Genomic DNA, 26,469 nt, shown 5'->3' on the forward strand with positions numbered 1-26,469 from the left:
TGATGGAACTGGCACATTAAAGCTTCCTTTCTCTCACAAGTGTCGGCCCCCTCTGTTTCTGAAGTAGTGGGACTGGTTTGAATATATATATTCACTTAAAAAACCATAGGTTTCACACATGTTATAGTTAGCTGGACATTTCACTCGTAAAAAAACATTGAAATTCCCCCGTTATAGTTAGTTCAGATAACTATAACTCGCGCGCCCGCAATCCACTGCTCATGACGTCCCATATTACATCACTCATGACATGGTCAGTGGCATCACTCATGACATCACTGATGACATCATCCTTGTGATAGAGTGGCGGTCGCGTTAGTTATAGTTATCTGAACTAACTATAACGGGGGAATTTAAATGTTTTTTTACGAGTGAAATGTCCAGCTAACTATAACATGTGTGAAATCTATGGTTTTTTAAGTGAATTTGCAAGGTTTTTTAAATGCTAATTCCTAACTATAACGTGTGTGAAACCTATGGTTTTTTAAGTGAATTTGTAAGGTTTTTTAAATGCTAAGTTATGTATGTTTTATTATATGTTTTATATATTTATTTTACAATAAGCTACCTATGTATATAGTTATAGATTAACTGTATCCTGTAATATGGAATGGCTTGTTAAAAAAAAAAAAAAACATTTTAAAGGTTTTTCACCCCGCGATTTTTTGAAAAAAAAATAAAATGTTTTTTTCACCCATTGGGGTCCTTCAGGGACCCCCTGACAAAGGCTAGGGGGTCAGGAACTCTCTACCCTGCCCCCTTTTCACGTTCTCCACCTTTCTTTTTCACTGTCACACACAAAACACACAAAATGGCGGCAGACACTTCCTGATTTCGACCGATTCGAATGTTGACTGACATGTAACCACCAATCAGAATTACGCTCACGCACGTTATGGTGCGCGCGCGGTGCGCGCTTATAGATATTTATGTACTTTTAACTGCAATTTTCTCAGGAACTACTGAACAGATTGATACCATATATGCAAAAGGCACATGCCTGACCTGAGGACTACCTCTTTGCCAAATTTCAAGTAATTCTGTTCAGCCGTTCGGGCTGTACCTTCGACTAAAGGTCCTATGGGAAAATGCATGTGGAAAATGCGTTTTGGGACCCCCCTTCTTTCTCAGCCCCCGCTTGACGAATCACCCCGAGACTTTCAGGGTAGGAGCTGAGCGGAGCGCCCCATTAGTTTTGAAAATTTCGCGAGGATTCGTCAACCGGCGCCAAAGTTATTCAAAATAGAATTTTCAGATTTCCTATGGAAACTCGGCCCTAACTATAACTATCTACTGGCGACCGCCAGTAGATAATATATATATATATATATATATATCTCTTCTCTTGGTTAATACAATAGTGTCCACTCCCAAAGTGGGTGTAGATCATTCCAACATTTTGTTACATTTTTAACATGCAAACTGTTGCCTGACCTTGTCGTTGCCTGCTTCTTTTAACTTGTATATTCAACGGAAACCTCAGGAAGATTTATGTCTTAAGTTAATACGCAAACTATCAATTCAAAAGTACTACTCAGTTTGAGAGGGTACATCTTTAAAACTCTCCAGTTTAAGAAAACATTGATCCTTCTACAGTCTACAATGGCTACTCTACCCGTCTGACTTTAAATCCGTTATGAATTTAGAATGGAAATCTCCCTTCATTTTTCTAGAACTTGACTTCCATTGGGCTTCAGTGAAAATTGTGCAATGATATGTAGCACACACTTATAGGACATAATCTTTCTCTTAAAGATGCAGTACTTCTCATACCTGTGTTTCAAGATACAAAATTTACATTGGTGTGTCTGCTCTCAACCACCTGTCACAAAGTACATTCACATTTCACCAATCCTACTTGAATGTCGTCTGTGTGAGTGGAAAATTGGAAATAACACAGTTACTTCAGTGCTGCAAAGTATGGAATCCTGACAGTTAACAGGAGTACTATTCAACAAGGGTCCAACTCTTAACCTTCAGTGCTCGTCCTAAAGACTGATTTTGGTTTATGGAACATGAAACATTTCTTAGGAAAAGCCTGGGAGATGCCCTGTGTAGCTCTAAAAATAACAAGCTACCCAAAAAAGCATCATCACTTTTCAAGTGACTCATGTTCTACTTCACCTCTGCACCAACTTCAGCATCAGAGAAGGCTTCCAACTCTAATTTAAACTGGGCAGTTCTGAGCAACAGCACTTAAGCTATATATATACACTTACCTGTGTGGGCTGACATCCTTTCAAGAAGGGGAAGGACGTTCTGGTTTTGGTGTTAGGAGCTAGCCACAAGCTCTTTTAAGCCCCAGTCCATAAGAGTTCGGCGGTCAGTGGCAAACGTGTGGAAAATCTCAAGGCGTTTGGGAAACGCCGAACCGCCACACACCGCAGGGAGTTGAAAAGCCAGGAACTGCTGGGCCATGACTGCGTGGCTACGTTCATGCTCACTGCAGCGATGGATGTCTGGGCTCGCTGTGGTGACTTGCGGCTGGATAAAGGAATGAAAGTTTCGTTCTTTTCACTACAAGATCCAGGATTCAGTGGTGTAGCTGTGGACACCGCCCACTGGGGCAAGTACTTACGCAAGTGGTGCTGCAGCTGTGGAGGTTCGGACATTGGTTTGAATACCCGCCCCTGTAATCATGTGGGAGTGTCTCTACCAATCGGAGTGAGGCGCTTTAAAAAGTGAACAGTGAATCATTATTCAATGGAAGGCATCTGAGGAAGGCTTTTAGGCTGAAATGCATCATGCCGATCGTTTTTGCACTGCAATAAAAGGAGGAACTTTCACTTACCTGTGTGGGCTGACATCCTTTCAAGAAGGGGAAGGACGTTCTGGTTTTGATATATATATATATATATATATATATATATATATATATATATATATATATATATATATATATTCAAAACCACACTCCCTCTTGGTAAAGAAAGCGGAGCACACACGGGTTTCCAGATAAGCTGCCTTTTATTGTAAACATCGGCATGACGCGTTTCGTTTCTCCAAACTTCCTCAGATGCCGCCAGATTCTTAAATGGTTTTTCAGCTCACTTCTTTAAAAAGGAAATGTCTCTCTACGATTGGTTGAAGCACCTCTGACAGTCAGGCAGGGATTGGCCCGAACTCAGCACTCCAAGTTCGTGTCGAGCAGACACCAATGGCGTAAGTACTAGCCCCAGTGGGCGGTGTCTGCTCTTTCCCCAGTACGTGCCTAGATCTTGTTTTGTGGGCGGTAAACTGCTCTCCTGGTCCCTCACCCCACCGCTGTGAATCCGAAGTCTGCCTTTTAACACCGCTTCAGTGAGCAGTGATCTCACAGCGAAGTCGCGCTCCATCTGATCACAACCAGGCACGGTTTCAGGTATGCGGTGGTTTCAGCGTTTCTAAAAAGTTTTTAGAATGTCCACAAGTTGCCACACTACCCGCTGAAACACTGGGGGGTTGGTACTCCTTACGGTGCATGTGGCCGCACCCAAATTATCAAAACCACACTCCCTCTTGGTAAAGAAAGCGGAGCACACACGGGTTTCCAGGTAAGCTGCCTTTTATTGTAACCATCGGCATGACTCGTTTCGTTTCTCCAAACTTCCTCAGATGCCGCCAGATTCTTAAATGGTTTTTCAGCTCACTTCTTTAAAAAGGAAATGCCTCTCTACGATTGGTTGAAGCACCTCTGACACAGTCACGCAGGGATTGGCCCGAACTCAGCACTCCAAGTTCGTGTCGAGCAGACACCAATGGCGTAAGTACTAGCCCCAGTGGGCGGTGTCTGCTCTTTCCCCAGTACGTGCCTAGATTTTGTTTTGTGGGCGGTAAACAGCTCTCCTGGTCCCTCACCCCACCGCTGGGAATCCGAAGTCTGCCTTTTAACACCGCTTCAGTGAGCAGTGATCTCACAGCGAAGTCGCGCTCCATCTGATCACAACCAGGCACGGTTTCAGGTATGCGGTGGTTTCAGCGTTTCTAAAAAGTTTTTAGAATGTCCACAAGTTGCCACACTAGCCGCTGAAACACTGGGGTGTTGGTACTCCTTACGGTGCACGTGGCCACACCCAAATTATCAAAACCACACTCCCTCTTGGTAAAGAAAGCGGAGCACACACGAGTTTCCAGGTAAGCTGCCTTTTATTGTAACCATCGGCATGACGCGTTTCGTTTCTCCAAACTTCCTCAGATGCCGCCAGATTCTTAAATGGTTTTTCAGCTCACTTCTTTAAAAAGGAAATGCCTCTCTACGATTGGTTGAAGCACCTCTGACACAGTCACGCAGGGATTGGCCCAAACGCAGTACTCCAAGTTTGTGTCGAGCAGACACCAATGGCGTAAGTACTAGCCCCAGTGGGCGGTGTCTGCTCTTTCCCCAGTACGTGCCTAGATCTTGTTTTGTGGGCGGTAAACAGCTCTCCTGGTCCCTCACCCCACCGCTGTGAATCCAAAGTCTGCCTTTTAACACCGCTTCAGTGAGCAGTGATCTCACAGCGAAGTCGCGCTCCATCTGATCACAACCAGGCACGGTTTCAGGTATGCGGTGGTTTCAGCGTTTCTAAAAAGTTTTTAGAATGTCCACAGGTTGCCACACCAGCCGCTGAAACACTGGGGGGGTTGGTACTCCTTACTGTGCATGTGGTCGCACCCAAATTATCAAAACCACACTCCCTCTTGGTAAATATATACATATATACATACTGCGACCAAAGACTCTAAATATTGCAAGTGGGACCAGCTGCGCTCTCATCAATGGGAGGGCCGACAGAGGTACAAAGGAAGGTGGGATCTCATTTCCATTGTAAAGGCATCTGAAGAAGGCTGACATAACCGAAATGCATCATGCCGTTTTTTTTCCAATAAATACAGACTTCCTCTAAATCCCCGCTGTGTCCTTCAGTTTCTTTAGAAGAAGCAACCCATGTGAGATGTTTTGCACGCCTGCCAGAAGCGTGCTAGAAGGACCCGCTCTTCAAGTGTCCAAGGGATTTTTTGGCAATTTGTTGTGGTTTTCCAAGGTATTGGTTACCCTCGGACCGCCTCAAGAACCAGCCCTGCAAGTGGCCTTCTGCCAGGAGCAGCCCGTGACTTCATGGGGAGACGCGGACATTGTGCTGACGTTTCATCACCTAGCTGATTCTGGTAACGGAGGCAGAGCGTTGGGGATCTGAGGAAGACTGGGGAACTATCACAGCGGAGTGTGTCAGCTATGCATCACCCCCCTTTGCCAGGCATTAGCAGCCCCATCAGGGAAGAACTTGGGCCCCACTGAAGTACTTACGGGAGCATGGACTTCTGGGAGTTGCAGTCTTCCACGAGGACTGCGACCGAAGACTCTAAATATTGCAAGTGGGACCAGCTGCGCTCTTATCAATGGGAGGGCCGATGGTGGTACAAAGGAGGGTGGGATCTCATTTCCGTTGTAAAGGCATCTGAAGAAGGCTAAGAATGCCGAAATGCATCATGCCGATTTTTTCCAATAAATACAGACTTCCTCTAAATCCCCGCTGTGTCCTTCAGTTTCTTTCAAAGAAGCAACCTGTGTGAGATATATATATATATATCATATAGAAAAACAAAATTCGAAATGAACCCTGATGAAATGCAATTCCCAATGAGCAACAAGACAAATGTTGCTTCAAACGACACTGAGAATGGTGTGCAGTACATCAACATCACCCCTACTAAGTAGACATTTCTATGCAATCACTTGAGATAATAATCCCACAGGCACAACAGTGAGAGTTTCATATTTATGCGGTAATACTGTATGCAGTTGTCAGAATGATTTCATTGTACACTTGTTAATCCTGTGCAGTCTCCCTGAGTTTGCCAAGCTGAACAAGGGTGACACCCAGTAATAGTAGTAATGACCTGAACAAACCTCTGCAACACTAAAAACACAATTTACTACAAATTAATTTAAAAGGCTGACAACCCATTGGCAGTAATTCCTCTAGTTGATAACGTTTGTGGATGCTTGTTAATTTGCAAATTATGATTTTTCCTTTTCTCTCCTTTCTATTTTGGGTCAGACGTAGATAGCTGTGAGAGGTGGATGGGCTGCAAAAGCGAATTCCTGCAGAAGTATATGCACAAAGTGGCCACAGACCTACCCAGCTGCCTCTGCACATACCCAACTGAAGTAGCCTACAGCACAGCTGAGATCCAGGACCGAATAAAACAGAAGGACTTCCGCTGGAAGGACGCAAGTGGTGCCAAAGAAAAACTAGAAATCTACAAGCCTACTGCAAGATATTGCATCCGATCCATGCTTTCCTTGGAAAGCACAACATTGGCTGCACAGCACTGTTGCTATGACGACAACATGCAGTTGATTACAAGGGGTAAAGGCGCAGGGACTCCAAATTTGATCAGTGTAGAATTCTCAGCTGAGCTCCATTACAAGGTAGACATTTTGCCCTGGATCCTTTGCAAGGGAGACTGGAGCAGATACAATACGGCTCGGCCTCCGAATAATGGTCAAAAATGTACTGAAAACCCATCTGACGAAGACTATTACAAGCAGTTACAAGAGGCCAGGGAATATTAAAGGGAACCCCTCTCCGAGTTAGAAAAAGGATGGTTTCATTTTTCAGTCATCACATGAAGATGATGCATTGAATACTGGAAACAGGGTTGAGCAAAATAATTGTCCGGCGTGTATGGATGTACACCTACATCTCTTGTATAAATATACACAGGCTTGTATATTTTTTGCGTATGTATGTCTAAATTACTCGCGTACTCGCATAATACCAAAGTACAGAGTTTTTTACATTGTAATGTGTACAACATGGTTTTATTTCGCAATATTTTTAAAAACTTTTAAATGTTAAAAAAAACCAAATTATATTCTGAGAGATAAAAAGTTAAGGATTTTTACTTGTGACTGTTAATTGAATCATCGCCACATGTTACAGTATTGAAATATTCAAATGTTCATTCTTTTAATATGACAGTGACTGTCAGTACTGCATACCATTGTCACTGGAGATGTTTGTCTGGGAAACTACACCTCTGGAGAGAGAAGAAGGAGGCAACCCTGACTTGTGGACTGTCTGTCAGGAAACAAAACGAGGTATCTTGAAACAAAATGGAGGCAGCATCGAGGCACTGTATAGCTTTAATAGCAAGCAGTACTTGAATGTGGTATTTCTCAGAGGCGTTATGGCTTCTTTCTTTGGACAAACATAACCAGGTGAGCTAAACGTTTCATTCATGAGGTTTACTTTTTATTCCTGAGGAGTAATCGCTAAAAGAGACCAACTGCCACCATTCAGCCGTAGAGTAATGGAAACTCTGTGTGTGGGACTTGCCGTAAAGACTTAAGGCACAAAGAAAGAATGAGTTATTTTCAAGAAAACAAGGACAACAAAGTTAATTTTACAGTTTATATTAGTAAAGTATGTTCAGAGTCTTACGATATCGTGCTCAGCACAAGCCAAAAAGAGAGTATTATACTAAAAGAGGTATTGTTTAAAACAGCAGAACAGCTGTGGAGCGGGGTAAAGTAGGTATTTACTGTAAATAAACAAAGCCTGCCTTCTTTTTGTAAAGTATTTATTAAGTTCACGTTTTATATTGCATTGGGCATGTTAATTACTGGCATATGTTCATATAGGACACGATTCATTTCGTGCGAGCAAAAAAGGTATTTCCAAAATGAAACTATGTTTGTAGATCATGGCGCCAAGAGAATCTATAAATTAAAATCATAATGAAAATTGTGTTCTGCATTCTGTAACGCTCTTTTTATTGCACGTTTTTTCTGCCCACGAAACAAAAATCCTGTTGAATTTAGTATTTCGGCGACAAAGTAAAATGAGCATTGTATTTCATTGAAAGGGGTTACTTTTTTTGTTATGAGCTGTTTCTTTTGCTTTCTAAAACCCTTGCGTCAATTTGATGGCACCCTTCCATGCTGTCGAATGCATTTTAGAGTACTATTAACCTTTAATATAATTAGGAGTTGGCAACTCTGCAGCCCTTTATAAAGATGAATAAATATTTGATTAGCAGCCCTCTTCAGACAGTAGGCCTTATGCTGCTATCATGGACAGTCTTCAGATGGAGAAAAGAGCAGCTCTCCCCCCCTTGTTGGTCCGGCATTGGAGCCTACGCGTCTCGCCTGTGTGGTGTTTGGCCAACAGTCCAAGTAGTGAAGTGGGATAGAGTGACAGGGTGAACTCATAAAAAGAATGTAGACAAGATCAACAAGTCTGAATCGGACCCAGAACAGCACAGCTGGGAGAGTGGCTCCCCGGGTCAGCAGAAACATTCCTACATGGAGTCTGGTGGTTCCATAGGTCTCATGTTCCCTCACGTATATTTACATCTGAGGCACTGCTGACTGCGCCAGAGATGTGCAGCCATTATTATAAAGGCTTGCTATAGAGCATCCGTCGACCCATAGTGCCTGCTATCACAAAAGTAAACACTGGGAAATGCGTGGTCCCTGCTCCAGTTTTGGGTCGACTGGTGGCTTAAATGGTTGAAGAGCTGGAGCCGCGATATGTTATCCCTTTAGAGAGTGTTACACTGTTGTTTGTCACTGAACTTTAAAGAAACGTGCTGCTTTGTGGACATTTGCGAAGCACAAACAAATGAACACCAAATAAAACCACAACATTATAACCCAACCCAACTAAACAGTCAAAACAGAATGCTGCACAACAACTATTTTTCAACACAGCAATAACAATATAAATGCAACAATGGAACAGAAATACAGAACAAAAACAACACAACCACAAAATGCAGCATTAAATATGCACGATTATCCTTTTCACCCACAATCTCCTTCACGAGTTTGCTTTTGTTATACAGTGGTAAAAGATGTTGGCAGCAAGCACTGTCTTCTACTTGCTTGCATGGACTTACAATAGCATCAGTCAAAAATGCTTTGTGACCCAGTCTCTTGTGTTGCAAAATCAGTTTCATGTTCGGGACATGTGGAGTGGCTATTCAAGAGCAGCTGGAAGAATCTTTCATTGTCAAACTTAGAGAAACTATACCAAAAGGCTATGGGGTGCAGATATCACTCCTCATACTCGCCTAAGTCACCCTCCGAGGCAAAGGCACTTCTGAGATGGAGACACATTAACAGCCTATACAACACAGAGAACTTTTAAGCATTCTTTCTATTTCTGGTTTTGTGTACACAAGCCTTTCACTAGAATGAACAAGCATTTGCAATGCAATAGGTCTCACACTTACGTAAGTTTCAGCTATTGACATTGCAAAAACAATGCCTTTTATTTTTGTTTTTGTTTTTAAAATATAAATAAAAGGCATTGTCATTTACTATGCCAATAGCTTAAACTCACGTAAATGTGAGTGATGGGGAAGAATCGATTATGAAACCAATGGGGATGAGAGTGAGGAAAAAGGGTGGAGCGTGGCGTGTCTGATCAGAACTTAGTATCACAAAGAGGTCCTCTTCAGGTACAAGAAGTCCCCATCGCATTGATGACGAGGATGAGTGTAACACAGCACAACCCATCAACTGGGTATTCTAAAGGCACGTGAACACCCTTATCAAAACACTGATTGTTCAGACCAGCCAAGAATCTAGCAAGTTCAACACATTTACTCGTTTACAGTTGTATTTAACATGCGCACTTTTTGATCACTCTGGCTTGTTAAAGATGTGTGGACATGTGAAATGCCGTACAAACAGTATGAATTTATTAAACACACAATTGCAATTCGAAAATATACCGGGGTATTTGGATAGACAGAAACATTTAGGGAATAATAATGACAGGTAACGAGAGAAAGAAAAAGTGAGAGATAGGGGAGACGGAGGCAGGCAGAGAGAGGTAGAGGAGAAAGAAATAGAAGTTGTGACAAAAGGAGAAAGAGAAACCGAATGGCGAGAGAGGGGTGTAGAGAAACAGAGAGGGGGAGATTTGGAAGGAATGCAAGAGACAGACAGATGCATAGTCCGAGAGAGAGAGAGTCAGAGATGAAGATAGAAACATACAGAGTAAAACGTAAAGAGTGAACCAAGAAGCTACAGAGAGAGATACATACAGAAAGAGAGAGAAAAAGAGAGAGAGTCATAGAAGTGGGAGAGGGACAGGCTAAGGGAGGTGACATATGCATGCATGTAATGTGTCACATTCACTTCTGACGGATGGGGGGCACGGTTCGTGACAATCTGGGTCGCACGGTAATGCAGAACATGTGTTCCCGCTTTGACCTCTGTGGGGCTCATTACCTCCAGAGTTGCCTCTGTGACCCTCTGTCTTTTTCTGTGAGGTGCTGGGTATGGCCTCCAGTTTTTTTCTCCAGCTCCACATGTCTGGGATTGGGTCGTGTGCCCCGTGGCATGACGGTGCCAGGCTGAAAAGCGTCCCGTGTGTCTGTAATGTGAGTTTGGTGTTACCAGTGGAGTGAAGGGGAGGGCCAGAGCTGTTGGTATTCCGTGAGACTATGAAGGCTGTTGCATATTGCAAGCAGTGCAGAAATGAAGACGCGTGACATCTGCTGTGGGCTGTCTGTGTTCTTTGAGGTTCCCTGTGAAAGCACGTGTCCTCTGTGCACTCCGAGCTCGAGGCAAGAGCAGCTTTTCATAAGCACAAGTGCAGCGGTCCTTCCCACTTCTCCGCATGGCGACTGTCATCCGTGTTCACTGAAATTATAGTGCAAACCACAATAACGTTTTTCTATGTTGGCCCTACTCAAGTTCTGCAGGGTTTGCTCAATTCAGTGCATTATCAATCAAGGCGTAATTCCTTTTAGTGAAAAGGAGCAAAGAAAGTGAACGCGGGGAGTAAAGAAAGTGAAAGCGGGCCATGTGCGCATATGCTGTAATTACACGAGACGGCCGGGGAATTCTGCAGAACGCAATGCAAAGCAGCGCGCCGTGCTCGTACAACATACGCGTGCATAGGTTCTGTCCGGGCTCGTGCACATGCCCTGTCCGGGCAGGCACACTGAACGAAGTCAGGGAGGGAACCAAACATGCTTCCCTCCCAATAGAAAGCACAGATTTTGAAGGCGCGCCAATAAGAAGCATAGGTGGAGCTTCCAACCTCGCTTCGCGAGCTAAAGCGACAACAATAGATCTCGCCAGGAGTGACAGCGCATGCGCTGCGTCGCTAGGCGAGACCTAAAAATGAACATGCTTCATAAAATCACATGAGAATAAAACACCGCATATTCTCTCAAAAAGTACTTTATTAAGGGTGATGATGACTCCAGTTGCCCAGAATAACTGTCTTCTAGGCTGTCACCCCCTGTCCCTGTCGTGATGAAGACCCACACTGACCATACAGCAGTGCAGACTCTGGGTTGAAACGTCGACACTATCCCCTGGACCAGTTGCAGGAGTCTGCGAAAAACTAATTGACTCAGTTCGCAGAACTACTATAAATATTTGCCTTCTGGCCTCCCGAATCCTCCAAATCCCCTCTTTTTAATCACTCTGTACATATCACACACTATATCACTGAGCACCACTTGTCACCTTGTCACAAACTGTATTTCACTGTGTATTTTGACGGCCTTTCAAATGTTTTTGGGTATGTATATATATATATATAAATGACGCAATTTATATAAAAAAAACTCATAATACCCCACATGTCTTTGTTTGTGTGTTGCTTATGACTGATCTCATGCTATGAATAACGCATGACTTGTGCAATTGTCTAAGGAATTTTTTCACCCGACAGAACCATTGTTACTTTATTATATTATTTCCCAGGTTCTGAGGGATACTGGGTTACCCCATTGTTACTAAGCTCCCATAACTTCCAAATGGGCATGCCATTTTTGATACCATTAGCCAATACTAACATTATAGTTTATATTGATTTTGCATAGTTGGACAAGGAGCACCATACTAATAATGTAAGATATCCAACCCAAGTACCCGACTGCATAGGACTGTGCCTGTTGAAAAGCCAGAGTGTGTTACAGATAGAATAGACCACTTGGCCGCTATGTAGGAAGTTCAAATATTCAGCCAAAATGAGGTGAGGGATTTACTTTAGTTATTGTATGAAGTTGTGAGTAGATGGTAGGTTCATTGCGATTATAAAGGCTTCAACCAGTTGCTCCTGGGGTGATCCCTATCCAGGAACCCAGCACCGTTATAGAAGTCAAAGCTGAGGCTTAGCCCTTTGTAAAGGCCTACTTGGGGCCTCCAACTGAAGGGATAGTCAATAGGGATCATACCCAGTTATTTGTGGGTGCTTCAGTTATCTCTATTCCGAGGAGGAATGGTGGGATACAGACTTACTCTTAGTCCCACTTAATTTAGTTCAGTGCTGGACAAATTCAGCTGAACAATTCCTTAAAACAACATCTGAGTGAGAGAACAGTGGTTGTGCCACCTACAGATAGCACCACTTCTATGAACCGCTCTATTGTAAGCCTCCATAAAAGATCACAAAGTCCTCTTGCCAAAACCTACTCAGGGGGGGCAAACAAGAGTAATAAAAAAAACTCGGAATCAGATCTTTTTAGGTCCTTTAAAGAGTCAGTACTCAACATTGTACTCCCATACAAATAGAAGGCCGCTTCTTCAGGACAGTTTTCAAATTTGGAAGTTTGAAGTCCAATTTTTAACACTCATTATATTTGCAGTTTTTAGACTTGCCCTATATCTCTTGTGTTGTAGTGTTGAATGGCAATAGTCTTGGTGAAAATATTATTTTCCAGGGCATCTATTTAATTTCTGTGTGAGTTGCAATTGATTCAACATGTTCCACAAATCAACAAAGGAGATTCAATACACGGCAAGAGTGCTCAAATCTTTCTTAACGGATCAGGCACCCGATCAGAAGCTTTGATGCTCAAAGAGAGATTTGAGTTTGAGAGTAGTAAGAAAGGAAACTGATCACTACAAGGATAGGCACTTCCTGTTTCTTTGTTGCCTGTGCCAGGCTATGGGAGAATGAGTCATGGCACAGCCACAATTTCAGTCAGGAGAATTATTTTAGAAATTAAAACTGGGATATAGTTAAGTGCATTTTTCTTTGTTTCGTGTATTTTTATTTGACCTTTGGTGTGTGGGTGTATGCTTGCTTATTTCCATTTATTTTCTAAGTTTCTTTTATTTTAGTTTTCTGTTTTCCTTAGTCTTTTCATTTTTGTTGCTTCTTTTTTGGTGGTCTCGGTGACATACAGCTGTTGGCCAGACCTATTTATTTCAATATACATAGAATGGTCTTTGGGTCAGCCTCTAGCTCATGATTGGATGGCTTTGTTGTCTATCTAACTTTGCTGCTCTGGATTCAATCGCTTTCCTCCCGATTCACATCCAGGAGCATTTTGGTATCAGTGTTCTGACTGGTTGATTGTTGTGCTTCCCGCACCTTTACCCTGACTCTTCGGCAAGAAAGCATGGGCAAAGCCAATAGGTCTGCATCGGTCTACTCCACCCTCCATACACCAGACACTTGCTGTGTTAATTTTTGGAGAGTTAATTAATGCAACATTGGAACTTCTTAATCCAAAATATAATGTAACCTATATTAATGTATTTCTAACATGTTAAAGTTGTGTCAGCACATATTCAGACTACACTTTGATGAGTCTGTGTTTGTAATTAACCCCAAAAAATTGACTGTTCCATATAAAAGCTCCTTTTCCGAGATGGCCGAATATTGCCATGTGATTGAGAGCCCATGTTTTGATCTTATCTTATTTCATGCAAAGAACGGTGATTATATTCTCTCTGATAATCCGGCAGTCTCTTTTATCCAAACAGAGAATAGTCTAAAAATGGATTTAAAATCAGCATTTTCATCATGTTTTTGAAGGTTGACACCATCTGGTGCACAGTAAATCACACGATTAAGGTTGCACAAAAGTTCTCTGTCTAACAGATTAAATTGGCTGAAATCACACATCATAAATTGATGATCCACTTCAAGGGGACCAATTTTTATTTGAGCTTTGACAGAAAAAGTACTCCATATTTGCTTTCTTGCAACACTTTCAACCTAGACTTGTTTTCGCAAGTGGAGTAGGTTTGGGACTTACAGTACAGCGGGTAGCACCAGTGTCAATAAAAAATGATACGAGCGGCCATTCACTTCTCTTTCTACATATGAACCTCTCTGGTCTATCTCCAAGACTGCCCCAAGTACACAATCTTCATCCCCTCTCTATCTCCATCATGCACTTTTGTGAGTGGAGACCGCTTTAGGCATTTCTCACTGTTAATAATTGCATTCTTTGTGTGATCCACTTTCCTAGCCTCTGTAAGTGCTGGATGGGCTCCCCCTGCCTTTGTTATTCAAATAGGCGGAGACTGATTTAATTTACTTTCTCTTGTTGCAGGATCTTAGCAGCCAATACTGCATTTTAGGATCACCAAGCACCCCACCTTATTAACATTTTACTTGTTGAAAATAAATCCTTCACCTGCTTTTTTGATGTCAGCGACCCCCTGTTTAGGACTACACTTAGGTCTTATTTTCTGCAGCTAATGATAATTTCCTTCCGCTTCCATATTTGCGTATGCATTTTTACAAATAAAGGATTCAGCGCAAGGAGATGCTTATTTCTGAATGCACTTAAATTTAAAGGTAATTGGTATTGCATTTTCAGACGCTTCAGTGTCACAAGGTAAGTATGAGTAATATCCTTTCCTATTCCACAGCTACTGTACCCATTGTATTTTGCTATGGTAACCGCTAGCATGAGTTAACCACTTCCAGCCGCGGTTGGTAGTGGGAGTAGCTGCCGGGCGGTGACGTGGGGAGGGGGAGGGGCAGGGTGGGGGGTAGTAAACTATGGATTACGGAGGTTGTCGGGTAAGTACACATATAAATAAATAAAAAGTATTTCGTTGCGTGCACTGCATCCCCAAATGCGATGCAGTGCACGCAACGAAATTCGTTTTATTTATTTATATGTGTACTTACCTGACAACCTCCGTAATCCATAGTTTACTACCCCCCACCCTGCCCCTCCCCACGTCACCACCCGGCAGCTACTCCCACTACCAACCGCGGCTGACCACTTCTCTCGGATTCAGGCCATGAAAGAAAACGGTGAAACTACTTGAGTCGTGTTTGGTTGATATATACAGGAAGAAAGACTCTGACCTATCCTGAAACAGAATATCCTTTTACATAATCTGCATATTTCAGCTAGAAAATTATTTCACATTCTTCCTGACCCCATTACGGAGGGTGATGGGTAAGGTGAGCAGTTGGATGTAGTTAAAGCTACATTCCATTCCAAAAATTGGAAGAGCATTTTTAACGAAAAAATCAATATAGTTTTGGAGAAGCACAATTTGTTTTGAAAGGACTTCTTGTAATCAGGGACTGTTGTAAGTTATATTGCTGTTTTAGAGGGCTAGCTAACACCTGCAATAACGGTAATTCTGTGGCTCTCTTTAAGGGACCAATTGAAATGTTGTATTAACAACCCAAGAACACAGAAAAGGCTGTTAGCAAAAAAAAAATCGAATTTACAGGATCAGTTGACATCGTTTAAAGCATCAAACACACAGCAGATTGTGTAAAGGAGATGAAGTTGCCTAGAACATAAAATATGTGAGGCAAAATAACAATTTAAGAATTTAGATACAAGGAAAGGGAAATAGGTGAACAATAATAAGTAAAAATATCTCAGGAAACAGGCTTAAATGTTTCAGATGTAGAAGTGTTGGGCATGTAGCTAACAATCCTACTTGCTACGCAAAAATGCAGTATGCAGAAAGTGTAATAAAAGAGCATTTTGCTTGGGTTTATAAAGATGGTATAAACAGAACAGGAAATTCTGTAGGCAATGAGAAGGAGGAAGAAAATAACAATATTTTTCAGGTACATTGTGGGGAGGATACTTTGACATTTCCCAGCTGTGATATCCAATTAGATGAACAAAATATAACTGTTTTGACGATTCATACTCACACATGGAAAGTTGGAAAAGGAAGGAGAAATAAAAGCATTTCTCTTTCCTTGCACCTAGTTGAAAAGGGCGCAGTTTTCTCACGCTAAACCCAATCTACTGTTTTTAGTAAATTGGGTTTAGCGTGAGAACTTGGGTAGTTGCATGGTAACGCCCATGCACCACCCTTGTTAAGCCCCCATGGCGAAAAGTAACACGATTACTTTTACGCTATTTCCAGCGCTAAACAAGTTTAGCACTGGACAGTAAATTACAAAAAAAAGATTTTGCGTAGTTTTGCGTCACTTTTGTGGTGCAAACACGGCACAAAAGCTTAGTAAATCTCCCCCCTTGGACTTTTAAAAATCTTCCAACTTAAGAGTAAGTTAAAAAATAATGTCATACCAATGCCGCACAAGTGTAGATCAGTACATCAACCTTTGACGAAGCAGCTAGAAAAATTAACTAGGCAAGGGGTAATTGAAACTATAGAAAGTGCTGACCGGTTGTCCCTCATCGTGGTTGTATCTAAAGCTGTAGGGCACGCTTATGCATAGGTCTTCGGGATCTTAATACCATCATATGGGTTGATTGTCAATCATTGCCTAAAATCAATTAAATGTTGGTTATGATAGGAGAAACCAGTAATTTTTCTGTTAGACCTATCCGCTACTTCCTATCCAGTGGAATTGCCCCCAGTTTTTCAGAGGATGGTGGAGCACATTTTGAAGGGAGTTACAGATGTCTTGTGTTTCCAAGATTACTAACTCATTTTTGGTGACACTGGAAAAACATGACAACATTCTCAGAACGGTTCTGAGCAGATTAAGTGATTCCAAACTCACCTTGAAAACGGAGAAATGCCAAATTAGGGTGGGATCTGTTACGTACTTCGACCACGTGCTATCTAAAGATGGAGTACACCCAAACATGGCCTTGTGGGATCTATAAAGGATTACTCTCCTCCAAGTTAAAAAGACAAGGTAAAATCTTTCATTGGCCTCTTGGATTATTATTCCAAATTTGTAAAACAAAATGTGTTGTTTTAACAGAACCTTTGAGAAGGCTATTAAAACAAGCATTGGCATAGCCAATAGGTCTCGCCTTTGGGACCTTATAAGTGTTTAGCTATGCAACAGTTGCATAACTAAATACTTATAAGGTCCCAAAAGCGAGACCTATTGGCTATGCAAAGCGGCCGTGCGGCCGCGAAAGTGAAAGTGATCGCGATCACGATCAAACATCAAAGCGGCCTTGCGGCCGCGAAAGTGAAAGTAATCGCGGTAAAGCGCGGCGCGCGCGCCCGCGCACATGCACTGAAGCTCTAGGCTGGCCTGGTAGCACTTTTTGGAGCCCTCTCAATAAGTCTCGCCAGACCAGCGCATGCGCTGGGTCAGGCGAGACCTAAAAATCAGGAATTATATGTGGAGAAATATGTTCAAACATTTTGTGATCAAAAAGAAACAAATTGTTAATGTGCAGTTCCTAAGCAGCTTCGATGTAAAGAAAAATACCAGCATTACCCCTGATGCATGGACTGAATGTTTGGGGGCTACCCTTAGTGAAATGGTTGGTGGGAAAGAAAGATTGATTGTGCTCGCCTCATTCACTGTCATGCTGAAAGCAAATATTGTGTGATTGGTGCATAAGGCCTTTGCATGCTATTGGGCAGTGAGATCGTTTACATTTTTCCTTTGGGTCTTGCCGTTTGTCCTAGGAGTAGACTGCAAACCACAGATTGTTGTCATTACTGTGTAAGGCGTGTATAGATATACTCTTAGAATTGCCTGATTGCTCCTTTATTTAGAAGGTTTTAATTTTAACATGAGTTCTGTTCCAGGTATTTAGAACTTGACTGCTGATTGTCTTTCCAGGATGCCAATATCACACATATGTATGGAAGAACCAAAAAAAGTTTGTAGTTTTGGCTATTCTAGGAGGCTTGAAAACTGAAGAGTGAGGAAAGGCCATGAATACTAAAACAACATTAACCAAGATTAAAGAGTAGATACTCTAAGGTTGGCTCAGGAGGTGTTCAGATACGGAAGAGTCTACCATAGATTTTTGGAAGATGTGAGATAAATTATATTTGTTGGAGGAAAATGTATTCAGAGGAGATAAGTTAGTACCCCCACATTTTATCTTCAGGATAAGAAAATGTACCTTGCCCATAAGGGCCATTTAGGCTGCAGTCTTACTAAAACAATGTAAGACAGCATTACTGGCAGCCCTGCATGGGTTCCATGGATGAAGGAAAGACAAGAAATGTTGTGCAATGTGCTTACAGTGACAAGACCAAGAAAGTGAGGAAATCTCCCATCTCTCCCGTTCAGTCTAAACCATGGAACAAAGTTCTTGTTATCATTTTCCCATTGAAATTATCTGGGTTAGGTAGAAGGTTCCTAATATGCTTTGTCTACTATCACACGATGAATGGGTAAAACAGTTCAGAACACCAACAGTTGTCATTTGCTTTATATAAGAGGTATTTTTAATGCAGGTATTCCACAAGCTATTATAACTGGGTACAATTCACCTCTACACACATAAAATAAATTTGAAGTTAATTGTCAATAACACATTTGCAATCTGTCAAAGAGCTAGGGGATTAATTGATCCCATTCACAGAATGATTAATGAGCGCTTTGAGTTTAACAGGAGTAACGCCATACAGATGAAAAAAGCTATGGTCGCATCTCGCTACTCCATTTCTTTGCTTGTTTGAGATTTTGATCCCATAATGACCACCCTAAAAGCAAAACTTCAAGTCCCAGAATGCAACATGCTTTTGACTGAAAAGCCAGGAATGGTTGATGGTATCACATGTTACTAAGTCAGTGGACAGACTTGAAAAAGCAAAATAAAAATTCGTTTCATAGCCATTATGCATCATGACAAATGGGTTTTGTAAATTGAAAACCGGTTGCGCAATAACCGGCAAAGATTACACATGCTTTTTGATACATATAGGAGTATATTCACAAGAACGTGTGATAACTACCGCAAGAGTAGCCTAACGCAACTCTCAACATCACAGCCTATCGCGGGAAAATTTCCCTGTGCCAACCAAGTATTCACAACGCGGCGGTAGCATGCAATAGTCACCAGATAACGTGTCAAATGTCAGCGTAAAAATCAATGCAACGCCGCAAAAATGAGAAACACAAACGCAATAAATCATGAGATGAGGCCAATCACGGTACAAAAAGTAGCGAAAACCTGCCACAGGCTTGCAAATCCCATGCATCTGGCGGGAAAATGCACCATATAAACCACAGAAAAAACACACCAGAAACAAGCCAAAGCACGTAGCAACATGGATGCACCCTGACCCAGCACAGAGCCCAACGCGAACCCCACAACCCCCACAGACCACCAGCAAGGAACAAGGGGACGGCCTAGGAGAAGAGGGAGAGGAAGATGGGGTGCAGTCCGCAGCAAAACCAGATAAGCGTCACGGAGGTGACAGAACACTACCAGCAACTGACCCACAAGTCGACCACCTGGAATGCAGTCGGAGTGCAGAGTAGGCAAATCGAGGAGGCCAAGAGGCGCTGGCATGATGTGACAACCTAAACCAGGCACAAACCCGCTGCCAACTGGAAGGATGCAACGGCGACAGGAGGTGGCAGTCCTGTGCCACAGGAGGAGCTGGAAAAAAACAGAGGCCACAGTCATCAGTGTGGAGACGGTGCAAAGAGTAGGGAGTACGGACACAGCCCGAGAGGACCTGACACAACATCAACAGGGTGAGTAACAACCAGGGACTGGCGGGACGGGGGGAGATGGGCACAATGGCACACATGCACAACGAGGTGTCGCACACTGCACACCCACAACTACCCTGGATCATGTCCCTCATCCCCTTGGCACACTGCAGCACACACACATAGCAAGAGCAGCACACACACATTGGCGACAACGTGGTACAATGCGCAAAGCTGACACTGCAGAACACATAACACAACTGGCTCCGCATATGCACAGAAACATCCCTACTACATCTGACAGAGCAGGAAACCGTGAAATGGAAATGTATGCTTACGACCTCACATCTGTCATGTAGTCCAAATGTACACTGTCCCGCAGCAGCAGTCAGCACTTCCCAAACAGTCACAATGTACATTGTCATACAGTCTGCATGTAACCCAGAACAATGCGTCAACATACATGTCAACACAATGTCAACATGCATCTCCCCTTCACATTGCAGTGGGTCACACAACACCTCCAGCAGACCACAGAAGTCAACACATCTGTGATGCCGGAGAGGACCACCACACCTTTGGCACTGATACCCTACAACAGCCCATGGACATCCCACGCAACCCACCACCAGGACCCGGGCAGTCAAGCTACTTTGAGGAAAATACAAAGCCTGCAACAGGCCACACAGCAGGAAGCACCCGCAAGCACAGCTGGCTCACGACACTTCACCCACCCACACATGGCACCCCAATGCCATGTGTCAGCACGCCAAAAGGAGGTGGCCCAACACGTGTGGGTGGGGTCCCAACCCATGGAAGGTGAACTAGATCACAAACATTGGTGTCAATTACCCTTCAGGGACCACCTACACACCACATAGGAGACCCACACTGCCATAGGGACACATGCAGATGCGCATTCACAGTACACAACCACGCCCAGGGGCACGCACATATCAGTCACACACCCACATTGGCCCTGCGTACGATGGCCCAGGCCACTCCCCTTACGAATTGAGTGGGTGAAGACAAAGCGACATGTCCAACCTCAAACCTGATGCCTGTGGTGACATGCCTGCATCTGCTGTATACAGCACAAGGTAATGTTGAAGGGCCCTGGGCCCCCATGCATACAACAAGACCACAGGGACACACGCAGACATGATGTTGAACAGGCTACGGGCACGTGCTCCTGGCCCCTTTATTGGCAGGGCCACATGTACAGTGATGCCTGTGCTGGATGTGTGTGGGGTGGGTACAAGCCAGCCCTCAGGGAGTTGTTGTGCTGGCAACAAATACAACAGTTAACACAATGAATACGGAAACAGACAACACCAGCATCACAGGGACAACTGCGGAGCATCATGGAGGTAGCCTGAGCAAGTCCAGGGCCACACAATGAGCAAAGAGAAGTGTCCATGAGTTGCAGCACACTGATGTCTGGGCACTACAGCTGAGCGCGCCCATGTGAAGAAAAAGTCTCAGATTGTGTCCCTTTGAGATATTCCTGATGCATATGCAGTGGGGTGTTTTACACCTGCATCATCTTCCCCATCAATGTCCCAGGACTCCCACACTGCTTGTGGTGACATCGCTGCGCAACCTCTCCACAGCACAAAACTCAATCAGTAATGGACGATGGCTTGAGGTGCACTGAGTCAGTGGCACCTGGAGTGCCGAGCAGGGTATCAGTCTGATGATGGCATCCACGACAGGTGTGAGCAACTCTGTAAGTCTGTCAGGACCACCATTTTGACTCTGGCAGATGGCGGTTGGAGGTGGTCCTACCGGTGGTGGTGTGTGCCTCCTGTGGTGATGCGACGTCCGGGCCGGTTAGGACTCGATTTGGTGTGTGTGCCCTGGTGGACCGCAGTTCAGGCCGGAGGCAGTGGACAGCGCAGGGCCACAGACACATGGCGTTGATGACCCTAAGGCCATCGCCTCAGAGGCCATCCAATATCTTTGAAGGAGGGGTCCCGCACCTGACCAGCACAGAGTTAGTGGCTCCAGATGCACAGCGGCTGGCACAGGCACCCTGCCACGGGACAGTGACTTCGGGTGCACTGACGTAGGTCTACGCTCAGTGAGTGGGTCCTCATCGATGTCGAAGGTGAATGAGTCTTGCGGTGGACAGAGGAATGTGTCCTCCAGGGCATGATGCGGAAGGTCTGATGTTATCCGGAAGCAGCAAATGGTGGAGTGGAATGCGATAGCCTCGTTTTCACCACCAATTCGGTATCAGCTACATGAGTATGACAACTAGCCCCTAGTCCATAGACTCAGACGCCACAAATGTTCGACCAGAGAGTGTCCATGAATGTCGGGGAACAGACTTAGTGGCACCGGTGCTGCGAGGGGATGCAGTCTGCGATGATGCCGGTACACTGATATGAACTCCGCCATCGCTAAATCAAGACTCTGTGACCTACTGGACCGCAGTGTAGGCCGGAGGCAGCGGTCAGCTGTGGCCCACACCCACCTATTGTTAGCTCGCGATGCATAGAGTTAGTGACACCAGGGCAGTTGTCGGTAGTGTTCGATCACCTCCGTAACGATGATCCTATTCCCTCCGGACTGAAATGCGTCGTCCACTTACGCCTCGCCTTGCGTGCGATGATATGTTTCTGCCTTTGAATAATCGATGTTAAGTTCCAATTCTGTGGCCTACTCTTGCACAGCGTTGGCCGAGGGCAGTAGTCCGCGTAGGCCCACAGACACGTGTGGTTGTAATGCTATGAACAGACTTGGTGTCACCACAGTGCAGGGAGTATAGTGACGTGAACTCTGCCTTAAATAATGTTCAATGCCATGGTGTAATCAAGACTCAGTTTCAAATGTTTGACCTAGTTGACCGTATTGTAGGCCGGAGGCGGCAGTAGAGTACATCAACGAGCAAGGTCTAAAGCGGGCCTGTGTCTTGGAGGCCATGATGGTCTGAGAGGCTGCCAAGGTAACGGGCCTCGGGCTTGGATCTTGCGCAGGCACGTGGTGGGCCCTCCTTGACACACGCCGGTGTCGGCAGGTGATCAGTGTGGCCTGGCTGCGCATGGGTGGGCCTGACGGGTTCGAGGTCCAGCGGGCCAGGGTACGGCAGGCGCACAGGATCGCAGGCAACTCCGCTCACGAGGACGGCGTCGGCCTCGTGGCGTGGTGGCAGAGACGTTGGGCTTTCTGGAGGAGGACCTCACCCAGGGCTACATGCATTTTATTCACACCCCTATGCTGGCCTGCCGTACGCCGGGCCATCCCACTCCGCTCACGCTATGGGGGGGGGGTGTAACAGGCAACATTTCCGCAAACTCCCTCACTGGCCGGGGTGACATGGTTGCGTCCACTGTCCACTACACTCCATACACCAGAGGTGTATGTCGCCATGGATATGGGTGTGTTCGGCATACTGCGGTCTGTCCAGCACATCTCTACCACTCTTGGCATTGTGTGCTTTCCCAGTCATGGTTCTCCTGCATCAAACATGCCTGGTTGCTACCTCTCCTCACATTCGGCTAGTGTGTGGTTGAGGTGCCATGCCGTTTAGGGCTCATGTTCACGGCTTGCCCAGGTTACCATTGTGAGTTGTTCTGCCATGTTGGTTTTGATTTTGTGATGTGTGCATTGCCAGAGATGTGAGTTGCATGTCTGTGGAGTGGGGTGTTCATTTGGAACTTGCCAAGGGGCTGTGCATTTCCCTTGGTGCCATCCTGGGGACATTGGTTGCTGCTGGACTGTCGGAGGATGGAGGAATCGTGCACAGTGGCTGGGAATTTAGAGGCGAGATGGGTGGAGGTTCTGAGGTGTTCGGTTGTTGCCTGCACATTGATGTGAGATGTGTGCTTTCTGTTGCGGTGATTGTGTGCTGTGTCGGCAGGGGGCACAGGTATGACATATGTGTGCATCCAGCTATGGCGTATGGGCCTTGCTTGATGTCCAGCGGATCCTGCGCATTGTGTTGGATGTATAGGGACTAGGGTAATAGGCTGATGGTGATGTCCAGGTCAGGTGTGAGGGACTTGGATGTGGCTGGCTGTGTGTCTCCTCCGACTGTCTCCTCTGACTGTGGCGGGTGTTGGTTGGTGGATACCAGGGGCCAACAGGTGCAGCACAGCCAGCAGCTTTGTGTGGTGTGGGATGTTGGTTGTCTGCTGTGTTAGTGCAGTCGGCCTGTTGGGCGTTGTTGGTCAGGATGCGTAGGATGGTTGTCCTTTTGAGCCTTTGGTGGGCAATGACATTGTCAGGTGTTGGGTCTGTGTGGCTGGTGCGTTTCCTGGGGTCAGCTGTCTTTGTCTGCGCTGCCTGTGTGGTGGTCCGGGGGGCGGGTGGATGTTCCGGGTGGGTGTTGGGGTTGTGGCCCTCTTGGGTGTCCGGCCCGAATGACCGGTGGCTCCATAGCATCTGTTGCCCTTCCGATGTGGCTGTGCTCCCTTTTGTGGTGCAGGCTGTGGTCCAACTTTGCACCAGGTCAGAGCAGGTGTTAGTTTCCTGCTGCTAATGCACCTTATCGCCTGTTTTGTGTTCATATCGCTGTTCTGGCTGGTCGTTGTGAATGTTGTGGAGTGGTGTTGTCGCGGCTTTGGTCACGGGAACGCCTACTCTGCATCTCATTAGCGATAGTTGCGGGGGTCTTCTGTGGCGATGTTTTTTGCGACTGTTATCGCGGGTAAACTGGTGCTGTGGGCTGTTAACACCAGCTTGTGAATGGAGCGATCGATTTATCGCAACTTTGGCTGCGATGAAGTGCCGTCAACTCCGCGTTAGCTCCTGGTGAATATCCCCCATAGTTGCATGTAAACACCAAAAACCATTGGCAAAGCTGATAGCTTTCTGCCTTTTGGAGCCGAGACCTACTGGCTTTGCCAATGTATGCTAATTTTTTTATTTTGTAATGAGTAACATGAACTACACCTGCAAGTTATCAGGTGGTTTGTTGGAGAGGGTGCCTAATTCAGAAGCTGTAACATCGAACTGATCTCAGACCAGTTTAGCTGTTCTATATTCCTTCGATTAGTTCTAGCTAGATAGAAATGTGCATCAGAAATTGGATGAAAGTGTTTTTCAGTGAAGACCAAAGATGCACAAACTAAACTCCTGTAATACCAAACGCAAAGAGAAACATAACCTGCCGCTCACAGTTAATAGTGGTTTGTTGGAGTGGAGGCCCCATTCTGCTGTTTGGATATTTATTAAATATTTTCGGGGCACTGAGTTGAGCAGGAGAGGCAGTGTCTGGAGAAGGCCTTTTACAGATTCACAGGCGATGTAAGCAGCTACAAGGACATGCTTGGTAAGATGGTTGTGAGCAATTCGACCACATATCTAGAGGACAACAATGTAGAAAAAGTGCCCCGGCTACCTGCGGATTAGATCTTTCATATAGACATGGTGGCTCTTGCAAATAAGGCAGGGGTAATGGAGGCATGTCTGGAGCAGGAGGCAGGGCAGCTGCACAGGCAGGTGGAGTGGATGGGGAGTTCTCTTCTGTAGATTTGGTTGCAACAACAGACCCTGTGGTGGTGGCAAGTCAAGGGAGCCCCTACAGAGGTTGCTAATACATGGGCAAATTCCAAAACCAACTTAATGCCAATGTGGTTGTGAGTTCCGATTTATTTTAACTTGCTTGCAATGCATTGGCTTCGAGTACACACAAGTAAAACCATTGCCTAGAAAATATCCCCTACAGGGAACGCAGTACAGTAGTGTGGCATGCTAAGGTTTCTGTGCTTTATGCATTGAACACAATGACCATGATAAATGCATAGCTGACCCACCCATACACATGACGAAAATATGCCAGCCCACATCCCTGAGTTTTTATGCACCACTGTGAAATGTGGAGTGGGGAGCTGATGCCAAATGTCCCTCATCAGAGGAGAGAGAAGGACATTGCCACTTGTTCATTATGGTATGGCCTGGCTCCCACCTACTTGGCTCCACCCAACTCCTGGTGCAAAGAGTTTGCAACTCAGCATTCATAATGGAGAAACAATGCAAAAAATTGACTTCATCTTAAATGCTATTACATATTGTTATTTTTATTTTTATTGTTCTGTAGCACTTACATGAATACGTTTTTCCTCATCATCTCAAAGAGTCTATCGGTGTCACTCTGGAAACTGACATCTGTATACCCAGCATAATAATAATATTTCACCCAATTCAACAATTTGACAAAAGCTACATTAAGGCAACATTAAGTAAATTGCATGTATATTCCACCTAAAATTATTGTGCAAACCTGAATCTGCATTATTTGGCTTAATTTCCTCAAAGGTTCCAAGTGGTCACTCTGAAAACTGACGCTCATGTGCCAGAAAAGGCTCGCACCTAACAATGTTCAGATTGCCTACGTAACATCTGAAATGATAATTTAAATTGGACTGTCTTCCACAGGTAACAAAGGGTCTATCAGCAACTCTAATGAAACTGGCCTGTGTGCAACTGGCACAAAAACTGTGCGAACACATTATGATTTCACACCTCACATAAAGGGCCTATGGTTACCATTTGCAGTAATGGATTGATTACCTGTTAGTGGTCATCATTATCCAGGCCTCTCGACCTCCTCCTTACAGCCCTCATCTGTGCATGTAGGCAAAGCAGGAATGCAGATAGTCAATACTTTAGTATTTTTCTGCCCATTTCTATATCTAAGTTTTGAAAGTAAGACATATGTCAATGTTATCAATCCACTCAAAAAAGGGGGAAGAGGACAACATTCCTACCCCAAACTATCACTATCCACAAACAAGAGAGGCAGAAATGAAGAATGTGGTTATATGTTGCAAGTGATGTGTGGTCAATGTGAAAAAAACTGCCCTCATTAACAATTTGTGACATGCTTCGTCATCAGGCTTTCTAACTAACACCCCGGCAGACCAACGCCTTAGTGCAGTTGGTGATATTAAAACTAGCTCGGGTA

General features: G+C 44.6%; 1 protein-coding gene across 1 annotated transcript in view; it reads left to right on the forward strand.

The window, feature by feature from the left end:
- ISM1 (isthmin 1) overlaps nucleotides 1-7,716 on the forward strand; it is a 193,511-nt gene extending 185,795 nt beyond the window's left edge. Inside the window, exon 6 of the mRNA XM_085612696.1 lies at nucleotides 6,021-7,716. Coding sequence (XP_085468822.1) covers nucleotides 6,021-6,538 — 518 coding nt within the window. The 3' untranslated portion in view covers nucleotides 6,539-7,716. The remainder of the gene's footprint in view (nucleotides 1-6,020) is intronic.
- The last annotated feature ends 18,753 nt before the right edge of the window (nucleotides 7,717-26,469 follow it).

The sequence above is a fragment of the Triturus cristatus genome, chromosome 6 (genome assembly GCF_964204655.1).
Source record: "Triturus cristatus chromosome 6, aTriCri1.1, whole genome shotgun sequence".
In the NCBI taxonomy this organism is placed as follows: domain Eukaryota; kingdom Metazoa; phylum Chordata; class Amphibia; order Caudata; family Salamandridae; genus Triturus; species Triturus cristatus.